Below are 14,837 nucleotides of genomic sequence, written 5' to 3'. Positions count from 1 at the left end.
TACCTTAAATTTATTTTACTGGCTTTCTAATTCCCATCCCACCTCCCTTCTCTTTATTCCCCTTTGTATAGTCCAATGAACTTCTAATCTTCCCTCCCTTGTTGTGAATTAGCATTCACATATCAGAGAGAATATTCTGCCTTTGTTTTTTGGGGACTGACTTATTTCACATAACATGATATTCTCCAGTTCCATCCATTTACCAGCAAATGCCATATTTTCATTGTTCTTTATGACTGAGTAATATTCTATTGTATATATATATAGCACATTTGCTTTATGCATTCATATATGGTAAAATACCTTGGTTGGTTCCATAGCTTGGCTATTGTGAACTGAGCTGTTATAAACATTGAAGTAGCTGCATCTCTGTAGTGTACTGATTTTAAGTCCTTCATGTTTATGCCAAGGATTGGAATAACTGGGCCAAATGGTGGTTCCATTCCAAGTTTTCTGAAGAATCTCCATACTGCTTTCCAAAGTGGTTGCACCAATTTGCAGTCCCACCAGCAATGTATAAGTGAACCTTTTTCTCACAACCTTACCAACATTTATTGTTGCTTGTGTGCTTGATAACTGCCATTCTCAATAGGGTAAGATGGAATCTCAGTGTAGTTTTGATTTGCATTTCTCTAATTGCTAGAGAATACTGAAAAGTTTTTCATATATTTTTTTGCCCATTTGTATTTCTTCTTCTGTGAAGTGCCTGTTCAGTTTCTTAGCCTGCTTATTTACTGGAGTATTTGTTTTTTTTTTGCTTGTTTGTTTGTTTTTGTTTTGGTGTTTTTTGAGTTATTAGTATAACCTGGAGATTAATACACTATCTGAGGTGCTGGTAGTAAAGATTTTCACCCATTCTGTAGGCAATCTGTTCACATTCTTGATTGTTTCCTTTGCTGTGAAGAAGCTTTTTAGTTTGATACCATCCCATTTACTGATTCGTGGTTTTATTTCTTGTATTTTAGAAGTCTTGTTGAGGAATTCTGGCCTATATTTTCTTCTACTAGGCATAGGGTCTCTGGTCTAATGCCTGTGTTCTTGATCCATTTTGAGTTGATTTTTTTGCAGGGTGAGAGAAGGGTTTAACTTTCATTCTACTACATATGGATTTCCAGTTTTCCTAGCACCATTTGTTGAAGAGGTTACCTTTTCTCCAATGTATGTTTATGGCACCTTTGTCTAGGATGAGATAATTGTATTTAGTGGGGTTGTCTCTGTGACTTCTATTCTATTCCATTGGTCTTAATGACTGTTTCTGTGCCAATACCAGGCCATTTTGGTTTCTATAGCTCTGTAGTATAATTTAAGGTCAAGTATCGTGATGCCCCCTGCTTCACATTTCTCGATAAGGATTGCTTTAGCTACTCTGGGCCTCTTACTTTTCCAAATGAATTTCATGACTGCTTTTTCTATTTATATGAAGAACATCATTGGAATATTAATAGGAATTGCATTAAATCTGTATAGTGCTTTTGGCAGTAAGGCCATTTTGAAATTATTAATTCTGCCTATCCAAGATTTGAGATCTTTCCATCTTCTAAGGTTTTCTTCAATCTCTTTCTTTAGTGTTCTGTAGTTTTCATTGTAGAGGAATTTCACATCTTTTTTTAGATTGATTCCCAATTTTTTTTGAGGCTATTGTGAAGGGGAAGTTTTCCTGATTTTCGGCTGATTCATCATTGGTGTATAGGAACACAACTGATTTAATATACTGCTACTTTTTGCTGATTTTATTTATGAGTTCTAGAAGATTCCTAGTGAAGTTTTTGGGTCTTCTAAATATAAAATTATGTCATCAGCAAATAGGGATAATTTGCAGTCTTCTTTTCCTATTCATATCCCTTTCTTTCTTTTGTCTAATAGCTAGTATCGTCCTGATACCCAAACCAGACAAAGGCACATCAAAGAAGAAAACTTCAGATCTATGCCCCTGATGAACATAGATGCAAAAATTCTTAATAAAATCCTGGCAAACAGCATACAAAAACATATTAAAAAGATAATGTACCATGATCAAGTGAGGTTCATCTCAGGGATGTAAGGCTGATTCAACATATGGAAATCAATAAATTTAATTCATCTCATCAATATACTTAAAGAAAGAATCACAAGATTATCTCAATAGATGCCAAAAAAGCATTTGATAAAATTCAACATTCATTATGTTCAAAACACTAGAAAAACTATGGATAGTAGGAACATGCCTCAACATTATAATAGCTATATATGTTAAATCCAAAACCAACATCATTGCAGTGGAGAAAAATTGAAAACATTCCCTCTAAAAACAGTAACACGACAGGGATGACCTCTTTCTCCACTCCTATTCAACATACTCCTTCAAATGCTAGCCAGAGCAATTAGTGCTCACTCTTTACTACTTACAATATAGCAAAAAAGATCAGTATATATTGAAAAATATTTATCATATTGCTTTATGTATTTGCCTTCCAATGTGTTTTCTTTAGAGAGGATAATGAGGTTTAGTTATCATTGTACCTTCAAGATAATTGAATCCCATATAATTGAAATAATTGAACTACCTATTATTTCTATTTTGACATGTATAAATAGAACATTTCTTCAGAACTAAGTTGAAAGTGTAACCATTATCCTTTATATGCCATATTAAACAACTGATTTTAAAAAGCTTCAATTGCTGCTTTCCAGGAAATTCTGTCAATAATCTAAGAATCTTGGGGCTGGGTTCGTAGCTCAGTGGTAGAACACTTACCTAGCATGTGTGAGGCACTGGATTTGATCCTTAGCACCTCATAAAAATACATAAAATAAAGGTATTGTGCCCATCTACAACTAAAAAATATATATTAAAAAATCTAGGAATCTCATAGCTCTATAATATCTTTGCATTTTTAAAGTAGGAAAACATGCATTATAATTTCATTATTTTTTAAGTATACAAGATTTCACCTTCTTGGTTAAGTTTATTAAATTCTAAGTATTTCATTCTTTTGGATGCTATGGTAAATGAGATAGTTTTCTTGCTTCCTTTTCAGATTGTTCATTATTAGTGTACAAAGATACAACTGATTTCTTCTATATGTTTGTCTCAGGCAATTTTATTGAACTTAACAGTTTTGGGTTTTTTTTTACACAATATCTTTATTTTTATTTATTTATTTTTATATTGTGCTAAGGATCAAACTCAGGGCCTCACGTATGCAAGGCAAGTGCTTTACCACTGAGCTAAAACCCCAGCCCTGAACTTATCGGTTCTATCGTGTGTGTGTGTGTGTGTGTGTGTGTGTGTGTGTGTGTAATCTTTAGGGTTTTTTTTACATAACACATATCATTCTGTAAACAAAATTTCTATTTTTTCCTTTTCAATTTGAATGCTTTTTGTTTCTTTTTTTCTTGCCTAATGATTTGGCTAGTACTTTTAGTACAACATTGAAAAGAAGTGAAGAAAGATGGTATCCTTATTTTGTTCCAAATTTTAGAGAAAAAGTTTTTAAATTTTTACTACTGAATATGATATTAACTGTAGGCTTTTCATATATGATCTTTATTGAGGATAATTTCCATTTATTCATAGGTTGTTGGCTGATTTTTTATTATTTTATTATTATTGAATTTTGTCAAGTTTATTTCTACATTTTTTTGTGATGATCATATAATTTTTATTCTTTAAGTTGGTATATTACACTGATTTCTGCATGTTAATATTTATTTATTTATTTTTAAAGAGAGAGAGATAGAGAAAGAGAATTTTTTAATATTTATTTTTCAGTTTTTGGTGGACACAACATCTTTGTTTGTATGTGGTTCTGAGGATCAAACCCAGGCCACACGCATGCCAGGCGAGCGCGCTACCACTTGAGCCACATCCCCAGCCCGCATAATATTTATAATATCATCTGTTTTGCATGTAAGTGGCCAAAGGAAAAAAAGTATATGTTCTCTTTTGTTGTTTTGCTTTGTTGCAGTATTAAGGATTGAACTTAGGGCATTATGAAAGTGAGGCAAGCGCACTACTACCAAGCTATACCCTCGGTCCTTTTTACTTTATTTTGAGACAGGGTCTCTCTCTAAGTTGCTTGAGCTGGCCTTGAATCCATGATCCTTCTGTCTCAGCTTCCCAAGTCACTGGGATTACAGGCATGTGCCACTATACCCAGTCAGGAAAACTCAATGTTTTTTAAAAGCCCAGAAAACATATGGTAAGTACCTCTTCTTTCTTTTATCTTTGCCTTTGTCATTTGATGATCTGCTGGAAGATGGTGGTTCTAGCCAAATGGACACTTTTTTTTTAAAGTCAGTGACAAAATCTTTATTTACCAAGTAAAAAATTATATTCCAGAGGAATACAACTCCCAAACTATCTGACTTTCTGTTTTGTTCCTTGAGAATAGGTTAGAGACTCATATCAGGCTTGGAGGTGAGAAAATAGCTACTTTGAAAAATAGAAAATGTGCTATAAATATTGACAATTTAATTCCATTATTATTGAGCACCTTCCATGTTCCAACTACATTTCAGCCAATAGATACACTGTATTGACTAAAAGACAAAATTTCCTGTCCTCTTGAAATTTGCTTTCCAGTGGTAAAGATGATTGTTTATAATCCTAAACATGGTTTATATTCAGAGCCACCTTTTATGTCTTTGTTTAGGAGCTTGGAACACTAGGAAGCACTTGTTTAGAAGCAGAAGGCCATCAGGAACTGATTGGTGTTTTATCATAAACAAGTCAGGACGTTCATCTCACGACAACATAATAAAGATAGACTCTAAAATTCTGACAAGGCATTTTTACATATTTGAAAGTAAAAGTAAACATGAGATCAATCTGTGGCATTGATCATGTGGTAATCTTCTGAATCAACAGAAAACATCATGAGTGCAAAAACAATATTGCAAATTACTGTAGGATTTTTGCTTGAACAAGCAGCAGTTAAAATTAAAAAATAATAATTAAATGTCATCATTTATTTAAAAATATTACAATGTGATATAAAGAAGTTTTTTTCCTTCCTAGAAATAATTTCTTACTTTTCATAAACCCTACTTTTAAGTGTGACCATATCAAATCTATCCATGTTTTTCACGTACCCAAGGAAGTATAAATTTGGTTTGGTCAGATCAAAGTTATGTGGGATCTCATTACAGACAAAGGTATTCACAAAATTTTTGAACACAAAAAGCTCAGGTCTTAAGTTTTTGAACAATTGTTTAGGCTTGTGAGATTTCTAAATAAAAAGTCAGCAGTCCAAAGCATTTTCTATAACATTTTAAAATGTGAAGACAAAATTGTAGCTAATAAGAGCTGAAGGTCAGGTTGAGAGGTAAATACCACAATGAAAAAAAATATTGGCAGTCAGATCCAAATGTAGAAGTCAATTATGACTTAAAATATTAAACTTATAAAGTTAGAGCTTATATATACATTCTGTACTTGAAGGGCAGTATGTGTCAAGATACGAGAAAAATACTCTACTAATATCCCAAGCAGCACCAACCAGTCCTGTTTTATTCCTAGTTTTAACTGAGACTTTTCTGAGCTCCAGTTTGAAATAAGATGAAAAAAGATGTCCAGATATAATAAATAAACTAGCAATTATGTTTATGAGCTGATTATGTTTACCTGTTTATCTCCATTTTCAACAAGCCATTTGCAAAATTCTTCAATGGTAGTCAATGTTTCATAATCCTCTGAGCCCAGTGTTGCTTGATATGCACTGATACTTTTTATAAAATATGCCTCAACAGCATCTGGAAAAAATAAAGACAAGTGCTAGCCTTCACAAGTTTCTAATATCAGCTTTGGTTCAATCAACATTTTGACACTTAAAGTTCAGGCTTACTTTCATATTACATCTCATAAGTACCCTTAAAAAAGACCCTGATGCTATCAGATGCTTTCCATGATATAATACATGTATTTAATGTAGAAAAAGAAAGTTCTATCTGAATATTCTTATTATCCTAATAGCTAAAATAACTACCACATGAAACTCCCAAGTGTACTGCAAGACAATATTTTTAACTAAAACTCTTGATACAGAGATCACTGTTTATTGAGGTTCCTATTTTGTGGGAGATGGAACCTCAATAAACTAACCAGGGTCCCAAAAGAACTAATTTCTTCCAAGGACAGTGCCCACCATGACCTAATAATATTGCAGTAGGTCCCATTATTGATTTTAAATCTTTTTTCAATTAATTCAATGCTGTAAGTTATATTCTAAGCACACTTTTGCTGCATTCCACAAATTTTGATGTTGTTCTCATTTAAAAAATATTAACTCAAAATATTTTAAATTTCTCTTGAGATTTCTTCTTTAACCTATGCATTATTTAGAAATGTGTTATTTAATCTCCAAATCTCTGGGGTATTTTTCAGTACCCTTCTGTTATTTATTTAGTTTAATTCCATTGTGGTCTGAGAGTACAGATTGTATGATTTCTATTCATTTAAGTTTTTTATGACCCAGAACATGGTCTATGTTGGTGAATGTTCCTTAGCAGCTTGAAAAAGATGTGGATTCTGTTGTTGATTGGATGCAGTCAATAGATATCAATTACATAAGTTGATTGATGATGTCATTGAGTTTAACGCTCACCTTTACTGATTTTTGTCAGTTGGAGCTTTCCATTTCTACACTTGATCTTAGCCAAAAGGCCAGGAAGCAGTGCACCTGTCCATTTCTGATAGAAGGGTATGGAAGTCTCTTAATTATCATAGTGAAAGCTTCTATTTCTCCTTGTTAGTTTTATCAATTTTGCATCATGTATTTTGACGTTCTGTTGTTAGCTGCGTACATGTTAAGGATTGCCTTCTTGGAGAACTGACCCCTTCATTGTTATGTAATGCCCCTCTTAATCCCTAATAGCTTTTCTTGTTCTAAGTCTACTCTTTCCAATACTAATCTAGCCAATTTTCCCTTATTTTGATTAATGTTAGCAAGGGATATATCTCTTTACCCCGTTACTTTAAATTAATGATTTTAATTTACTTAAAGTGGGTTTATTGTAGAAAACATATATTTGGGTCTTGCCTTTGATGGAATATTAAAACTTTGTCTTTAAGCTGATTTATTTAGACTACTGGCTTATTTATTTATTTCAGTGTAGAAGATTGAACCCAGGGTCTCAGACATGTGGGGTAAGTGCTCTGCCATGAGCTATATCCTTAATCCTAGATCACTGATGTTTAAAGTGATTAATATAGTTGCATTAACATCTTTCATCTCATTATTGTTTTCTATTTTGTTGCACTTGTTCTGTTTCCAATATTTTCTTTCATTCTTTTACTACCTTTTATGGTTTAATTGAACATTTTACATGATTCCCTTTTCTTTCTTTTTAGGATATCAGTTATACTTGTTTGTTTGCTTTTTACTCCTTTCAGTGGTTGTTCTAGAGTTTTCAATCCAAAGTTCACGTTTAAATAATACAATATCACTTTATGAGTAGTGTGAGTACCTTATAAAAACAAAATAATCCTATTCTATTCCTCATCACTTGTGTGATTGTTGTAATTCATTCTACTTCTACATGGGCTTAAACACATGTGTATACACACACATATACAAAATTATAAATAATGGAATACACTGTTGCTATGATTTTGAACAAACTTATGTTAAGAATAAGAAAAAATACTTTTTATTTTACTATCCCTTATTTATTCTCAATTCTTTGCCTTTCTTTGTGTACATATGTGTTTCTGATCTACATAATTTTCCTTCTCTCTGAGAAACTTCTTTTAACATTTCTTGCAAGGCAAGTCTACTAGTAACAAATTCCTTCAATTTCAATTTGCTAAGAAAATTGTTATTTCTCATTCACTTTTTGAAAGATAACTTTTCACGGTACAGAATTCTTGGCTGGGGGGTTTCTTTAATCTCTCAAAATGAAACATTTAACTATTCTCTATTTGATTGCATAGTTTTGGGTGAGAAGTTAAATGTAATTCTTATTTTTGCTCCTGTATACGCAATGTGTTTTGCCACCTCTGGCTTCTTTCAATTTTTTTCTTTATGTCTGGTTTTCTGCAGTTTGAATATGATATGCCTAGGTATAGGCTGGAGATTGTTTGTGTTTTTATTCTGGCATTTATCTTGCTTGATGTTTTCTGAGCTTCCAGGTTTGCTATTTGGCATCTGACACTAATTTGGTGAAAATTCTGTTATTGCTACAAATATTTCTTCTGTTCTCTATCTTCTCTTCTGGTGTTCCCACACATACATATGTTACACCTTCTTGTAATTGTTCCACAAGCCTAGAATATTGTGTTGTATTTTTTTCCTCTTTGCATTTCAGTTTTTGAAGTCTTTACTGATAAATTCTCAATTTCATAGTTTTTTTCCTCAGCTATGTTTAGTCTAGTAATGAGTGCATCAAGATCATTCTTCATTTTTGTTATTCTAACAATTACCTAGTGTTCCTTTTATTTTGCGGGGGGGGGGCTTTTTTGGTTTGGTTTTCTTTGTGTATGTGTGTGTGTGTGTGTACTGGTGATGGAACTCAAAGGTGCTCTACCACTGAGATATAGCACCATTCCTTTTCATTTTACATTTTGAGACAAGTTCTTGCTAAGTTGCCAAGGCTGGCCTTGAACTTGTGATCCACCCGCCTCAGCCTCTTGAGTCACTAGGATTATAGGTGTGCACGACTGCACCAACTAGTGTTTTTTTGAATTATTATTCTAAGTATTTCAATCTAGTTATATTATTTATTCTTGCATGATGTCTATCCATTGGAAGCTTTAAAATATTAGTTTGGTTCATCTTGCTCTGTTTTTCAAATGTTGTTTTTTGACTTTTAGGTATTTATGGGTTTAAATATGAGGTGTCCCCCAAAAGGTCATGTGGGATAATGCAGGAATTGTCAAAGGTGAAGGGAGATTAAGAGATGTAGCTTAACCAGTGGATTAATTCATTTGGTGGGTTTATAATGTGAATGGACTAACTAGTTGCTAACTGTAGGAAGGCGGGGATGGCTTTAGGAAGTGGGATACTGGGGGCATGCCTTGGAGATTACATATTCTGTCCTTGGCTCTTCCCCCTTTCTGCTTTCCCAGTTGCCAAGCTGAGAAGTGTTCCTCCTCCAAACCCGCCTATCATGATGTGCTTCCTTGCCTCAGTCCCAGAGTACTGAAGCTGTCCATCCATGAACTGCTCATCTGAAACTTTGGGTCCAAAATAAACTTTTACTCCTTTAAAGTTTTTATCAGTTATTTTGAACATAGTAATGAAAGACTGACCGACTTAGTGTGCCTTGTAATTTTTTCTTGTTTTCTGAGCTTCCAGGTATGATAGTGAGATATGATGTACTGTGTCAGAGGAACTGCAGTAAAACAGGCCTTGAGCATTGTGATGGTAATGTACGAAGTGAGGAGAAACATTCTACAGTCCTATGATTAGGTCTTGGTCTTTTAATGAGCCTATACCTCTGGACTGCGAATTTCACAGTACTTTTCATTACTCCTCTTAGGTGGGACAGGATGGATGAGTCAATTGTAGTCAATTCCCTTCCCCAAAGCAGAAAGCTAGAAGGTGCTGAAATTGAGTATTTTCCTTTCCCAAGGTCAGTAGACTCTGAAAGAATTCAATAATTTAGGATTTGGTTTTTAAAAACTGTTTATATGGAGAACTGGCCAAAGAATGCTCTGGCATATCTCCAAGTGGTTATTTTTTCTCTCCTCCTGCCAGAGAATGAGAAGATTTTTCTCTAACATTAACTTTGAAGACCTACTCAAGCTCCTAGAGATAAAACTCACAAAAGTGTGCAGGGCCCCACTATTATTGGGTCTCCATGGGATTTTTAAATCTCAGACGTGTCCATGCTGAGCTTCAAATAACTCTTTCTTTTTACTGTTCAGTTTCTCCCTCTCTGGTATTAGGCCCTGTGCAGAAGGGTTTCTACTTTTTTTCTTTGTAATTCTACCTGTCTCTCCAATTCAGGGGAAACCTCGCTTCTCTAACAGATCTAAGAAGAGTTGCTCATTTTTCAGTTTGCTTTTTACTTGTTAGGACACAGTGATGATTTCCAAGCTCCTTAAAGGCCAGACCAAAAACTGGAAGTCTTTGCTCAGGTTTTAATGCATATTTTTATTTTTAATTTGGATTCCTGAAGGTTACCCCTGTGTCTACATAGTGTTGACTCGATGACTTGGGCAGAGAATGTACTCAAAAACCTCCAGCCTATAAGTCTTCTATCCCATCAATTGATCTGTATGAGCACTGCAGTGCAAGGCCTGGCATATTTCAAATATCACTTGGTTGATACTTTCCACTGGCCATCTACATATCCCTTGCACATGCATGTAGTTCTTCCAGTTTTTTTTCCAAAGAGTTTTCCAAACTGTTCTCCAGATAGTTTGTATCAAACTGCTCTTTATCAATCCTAGATGTTATTACCATTTTTTAAAATACTGAAAATTCAAAAGGAGAAAGATGTCATCTTTGTGTTACTTGTTTCTTGATTAAAACTTTTTCATATGATTATATGCCATTTTTATTTATTTTATGCAGTTTCCTTCATCTTTTCTCCTCTGTTTTTCTATTTAAATGTAAATTTTAGCTCTCACATTTAGGATAATGAACCATTATGAGTTAATATTTGTGTATAGTATAAGTAAAAGGCTAAGTTAAATTTTTTTTTGGCATGTATCCAATTGTTTTAATACCACTCGTTCAAAAGATTATCCCTTCTATATTGAATTTCTTTTATATCTTTGTCAAAACTTAACCATATTTACATAGGTTTTCATTTGAAGTTTCTGTTGAATTTTAATGACACTGATCTCCCCTTTATCAATATCATATGTTCTTGATTACTTTTGCTTTATAGAAAATCTTAATATCAGATACTATTCTTCCTCCAATTTTAATCTTAATTTCAAAATCTTTTCAGCTATTTTAGTTTCTTCCTTTTCCATATAAATTTTAACATCATCTTATCTGTATTTACAAAAATTCCTGCTGAATTTTTATTGTAATTATGGAAGAATTTACATCTTAATCATAGTAAGTCTGCTAATCCACACATAGTATATCTCTCTATTTATTCAGGTTGTCTCTGATGTCTTTCATCAAGAGTTTTACAGTTTACAGTACACAAATTCTGAGGGTTTTTTTTAGCAGATTTATACCTAAATATTTTATTTGGGGACAGAGAACTATTCTAAGTGGTGTTTCTAAAAAATTTTTTTCTAGCCTTGTATTGTTACTATATAAAAATATAGTTAATTTTTGTGCATTGGTCTTCTATTCTGTGACCTTGCTAAGCTTAAACTCACCTAATAGTTCTAGGTATTTTGTAGACCTTGAAATTTTCTACAGGGATAACCACATTGTCTTTAAATAGGGACCACTTTACTTCTTCCTAAGCTCTATGTATTTTGTTAATTTCTCACCTTATTGCCTTAGTTAAGACTTCTAGTACTATGTTGAATAAGAATAGCTACAGTAGACATCCGTGTCTTGTCATTGGACTGTGCGGAAAACATGGTCTTTTACCATAAGCATGATCTCAGTGGTAGGATTTCTCTTACAAGCCTTATCAGATTAAGAAAGTTTCCTTGTGTAATGGATATTAAATTTTGTCTAATGCTTTTTCTGCATCAGTTGATAGGTACTGTGTGCTTTTCATTTTTAGCCTGTTAATATGATAAAAATGTATTTAATATTTATTTAGGTTTGAATATTGAACTAGCCTGACATTCTTAAAGAGAAAAATTTCTTTTATTCAAGATGTATTCTACTTTTTAATGTATTGCTATATGTTTTGTTGAAGATTTTTTGTCTACATGCATGAAAGATATTGGTTTATGGTTGTTTTTAATTTCTATTTTTTCCTACAATATCTTTGCCCAGTTTTGGTAGATGGTAATGCTAGCCTCATAAATTAGTTCAAAAGTATTGCCTACTCTTGTATTTTCTGGAGGATATTAAATAGAACTAGTATTATTCCTTCTTTAAATGTTAGGTAGAATTCCACAGTAAAATCATCTGTACCTGGAGATGTCTTTTCATGGGAGATTAACAACAAATTCAGTTTTAAAACTAAGTAAAGATCTAATCAGGTTATGGCTTTGATGTTTTTGATTTTAAGTACAACACTTTTGTGACAGACACAGTTTTAGATCTTTTTGTAATTAAGTCAGTCAACTTCTTCTCATGTTATATCTTTATTTATGCTTAGAAAGTTCTTCTTTCCTCCAATTTTAAATTTTAGTACTTTCTATGTCAAGAATGTATTTTCTTCTGGCTAATATATATTTTTATTTTTCATGTGTAAAATCTCAATCTATCCAGAATTTAACTTAATTAATGAATAATAATGATTTGAAGATATATATTTTAACATTAAAAATTAATATGTAAGAAAAAGATAAGGTGCTCTTAGAATCTACCAACTCTATAAACATAAATTTGGGGGGATTTCCCCCTCACAGAAAAAAGGCTAAAATTCCACATGTTTATGAATATGTTAAATTTCTTAATACTACAAAAACTACTTTTAAAAATTTTTACTATACATGGAATACATAAACTGTGCTTATACACAAAGAAATATTAAAATGAGAAAATGATGAGCTGGAAAACACAGAATTAGAAAGTCTTCAGTAAACATTTATGCTTAAGCAAACAACTTAATTAAAATGTTAAAACTTCTGCAAACTAAAAAAAAAGTGTTTATTTAATGACATGGGGAATAAAACATTTATAAACCTCTCTTCCTCTTCCCCACCCAACTGAAAAATAACATACACCAAAATGAATTACTGTTATAAGCATAAAAAAGTAAACATTTGAAAAATGTTCAAATTGCATTGTTCACAAATCCTAAATTCCTCCTGATTGGGCATCAACTCAATCAGTATTCATTTCTGGTCAGGCTAGCTATGAAAAATATACTGTCTTCCCTTCACTGGTTCATTTCTTCTTCTTCTTTTAAATACAAATACTCTTCACAACTCCTTTTTTTAAAAATATTTTTATTTAGATATTGATGGACCTTTATTTATTTATTTATTGATATGCAGTACTGAGAATCTAGCCCAGTGCCTCACACATGCTAGGCAAGTGGTCTACACTGAGCCACAGGCCCAGCCCCTCACTGGCTCATTTCTGTCTCTCCTAAAGTCACCCACTTTCAAAAAGATGATCTTGCCAGGCAAAAGACTCTGTCTGAAAGATCAATCAATCATTGGCTTTCCTCCAGAACTCCTCCAGTAACTCACTTTAGGAAATAGGTCAAGAAAATTCTAATTGCTACATTGTCTTATAAGCCAGAGGAAAAGCACCCAGGAGATTGAGAGTGGAGGAAGAGGGGAGGACCAGCCAGTGTTTTCTTTTATCATTAGTTTTCCTTATTAACCAATACACCACAGGTCACTTTCATAGTATAAATGATTTCTACATCTTATAAAGGTACCTTATACTGAAATTCTAAAAGAATAAGGGAAATATAAAAATAGATGATTTTATTGGTTTTGATGTTCCAAGTAATATGGGAGGATGTTATCAGGTCTAAATTCATGTGTAATTGATATTGTACAAAATCATGACCTGCCTAATCCTTCCATTACAAGCATGAGTAACTAATTATAATATTTCTTATAGATAGATTGTTCACTAATATCTTCCCATATTCACTGGGAAATGATGAAAACTGCAAGGCCACCTCTTCTACCTACCCCTGTGCTGGGGCTTTCCAGACATGGCATAAGCTTTGGCTAGTAACGCACTTGCCTCTGCAGTTTGAGGGCTGACTTCAGTGAATGAAGAAACAGAGATAGAATAGGCCTGGAAAAAAAAAATCATGACAAAGTAAGTACCCACATGACAATTTTACTGTAGATTTTCTGGCAGCTTTGATAGAATTGCTAGTTGATTGAAAGCCAAGGTATAGCTAATCATGGAGTTAGATGAAAGATGCCCCAGCTCTACCACAGCTTTGAGTCCTCCTCAAGTAATTTCACCTTCTTATGTAGAAGGAACATATGGTTCCTACTGATTAGGGCTTGGGAAAGATGAAATGAGTTGGTGTTTGCAAAACTCTGGGCACAGTTCCCAGCACATGGTAAATTCTCAATCAATATTAGCTAGTATTAATTTTACTAGGTTTCACAGCAAAAATAAAATTATAACTTTAACCTCCACAAGAGTTCAGTATCAAAGTCAATTGTAAAGCATGGATCCTACAGCCACACTGCCTAAGTTCCCATCCTGTCTTAGATTTATCTCCATAGAAGATAGATCACTTAGCTTCTTCAAACATAACACAGATGACAGGAACAGAATTGTCACAACCAATTGTTGTAAATATTAATGAGCTGATAGATGTACAGTGTTTAGAACATCACTTGGCATCTAGTAAGAACTAAAGAAGTCTAAGATTTCATTATTTATTATTATTTTTTGTGCTAAAATTAAAAGAGCATCAGAAAGAAGAAGAGTTAAAACATCTAGTCCATATCAACCAGCAAGAAAAGAACACCTGTACTGAATATGTCATGGGCTGAACTCTGAGAGGTGTTTGAAGGAGTTGGACTATCAGACAATACTGTAAAGCCAAGATACAAAGCAGAGTTGTTTTTTTTCTCATTTTTAAGTTTAAAATGACTTTTTTATTTTAGTAGTCAGATGGAAGTGATTTTGTTTCACTTAACCAAAGGCACTTAAGTATTTATCTGAGCAGTATTGATTAAGTATTGATTCATATAGGTCAGAAAATAAAAATCTTGTCCCCTGTCACATTCAATAAATTAAAAAATGTTTACTCTTATTGTGCTCCATTTGTGTATGATAAATTGAATGCATTCTGCTGTCATGTACCACTAAGTAGAACAAATTAAAAAAATA

General features: G+C 33.0%; 1 protein-coding gene across 1 annotated transcript in view; it reads right to left on the bottom strand.

The window, feature by feature from the left end:
• The window catches only part of TTC23L (tetratricopeptide repeat domain 23 like), a gene marked incomplete at its 3' end in the record, with an annotated part of 47,872 nt that overhangs the window by 2,957 nt on the left and 30,078 nt on the right, over window positions 1-14,837 (bottom strand). Inside the window, 2 exon segments of the mRNA XM_081296465.1 lie at window positions 5,606-5,733; window positions 13,670-13,778. Coding sequence (XP_081152591.1) covers window positions 5,606-5,733; window positions 13,670-13,778 — 237 coding nt within the window.

The sequence above is a fragment of the Spermophilus citellus genome (genome assembly GCF_964194105.1).
Source record: "Spermophilus citellus genome assembly, chromosome: 1".
In the NCBI taxonomy this organism is placed as follows: domain Eukaryota; kingdom Metazoa; phylum Chordata; class Mammalia; order Rodentia; family Sciuridae; genus Spermophilus; species Spermophilus citellus.
This window is presented reverse-complemented; position numbering and strand designations above follow the sequence as displayed.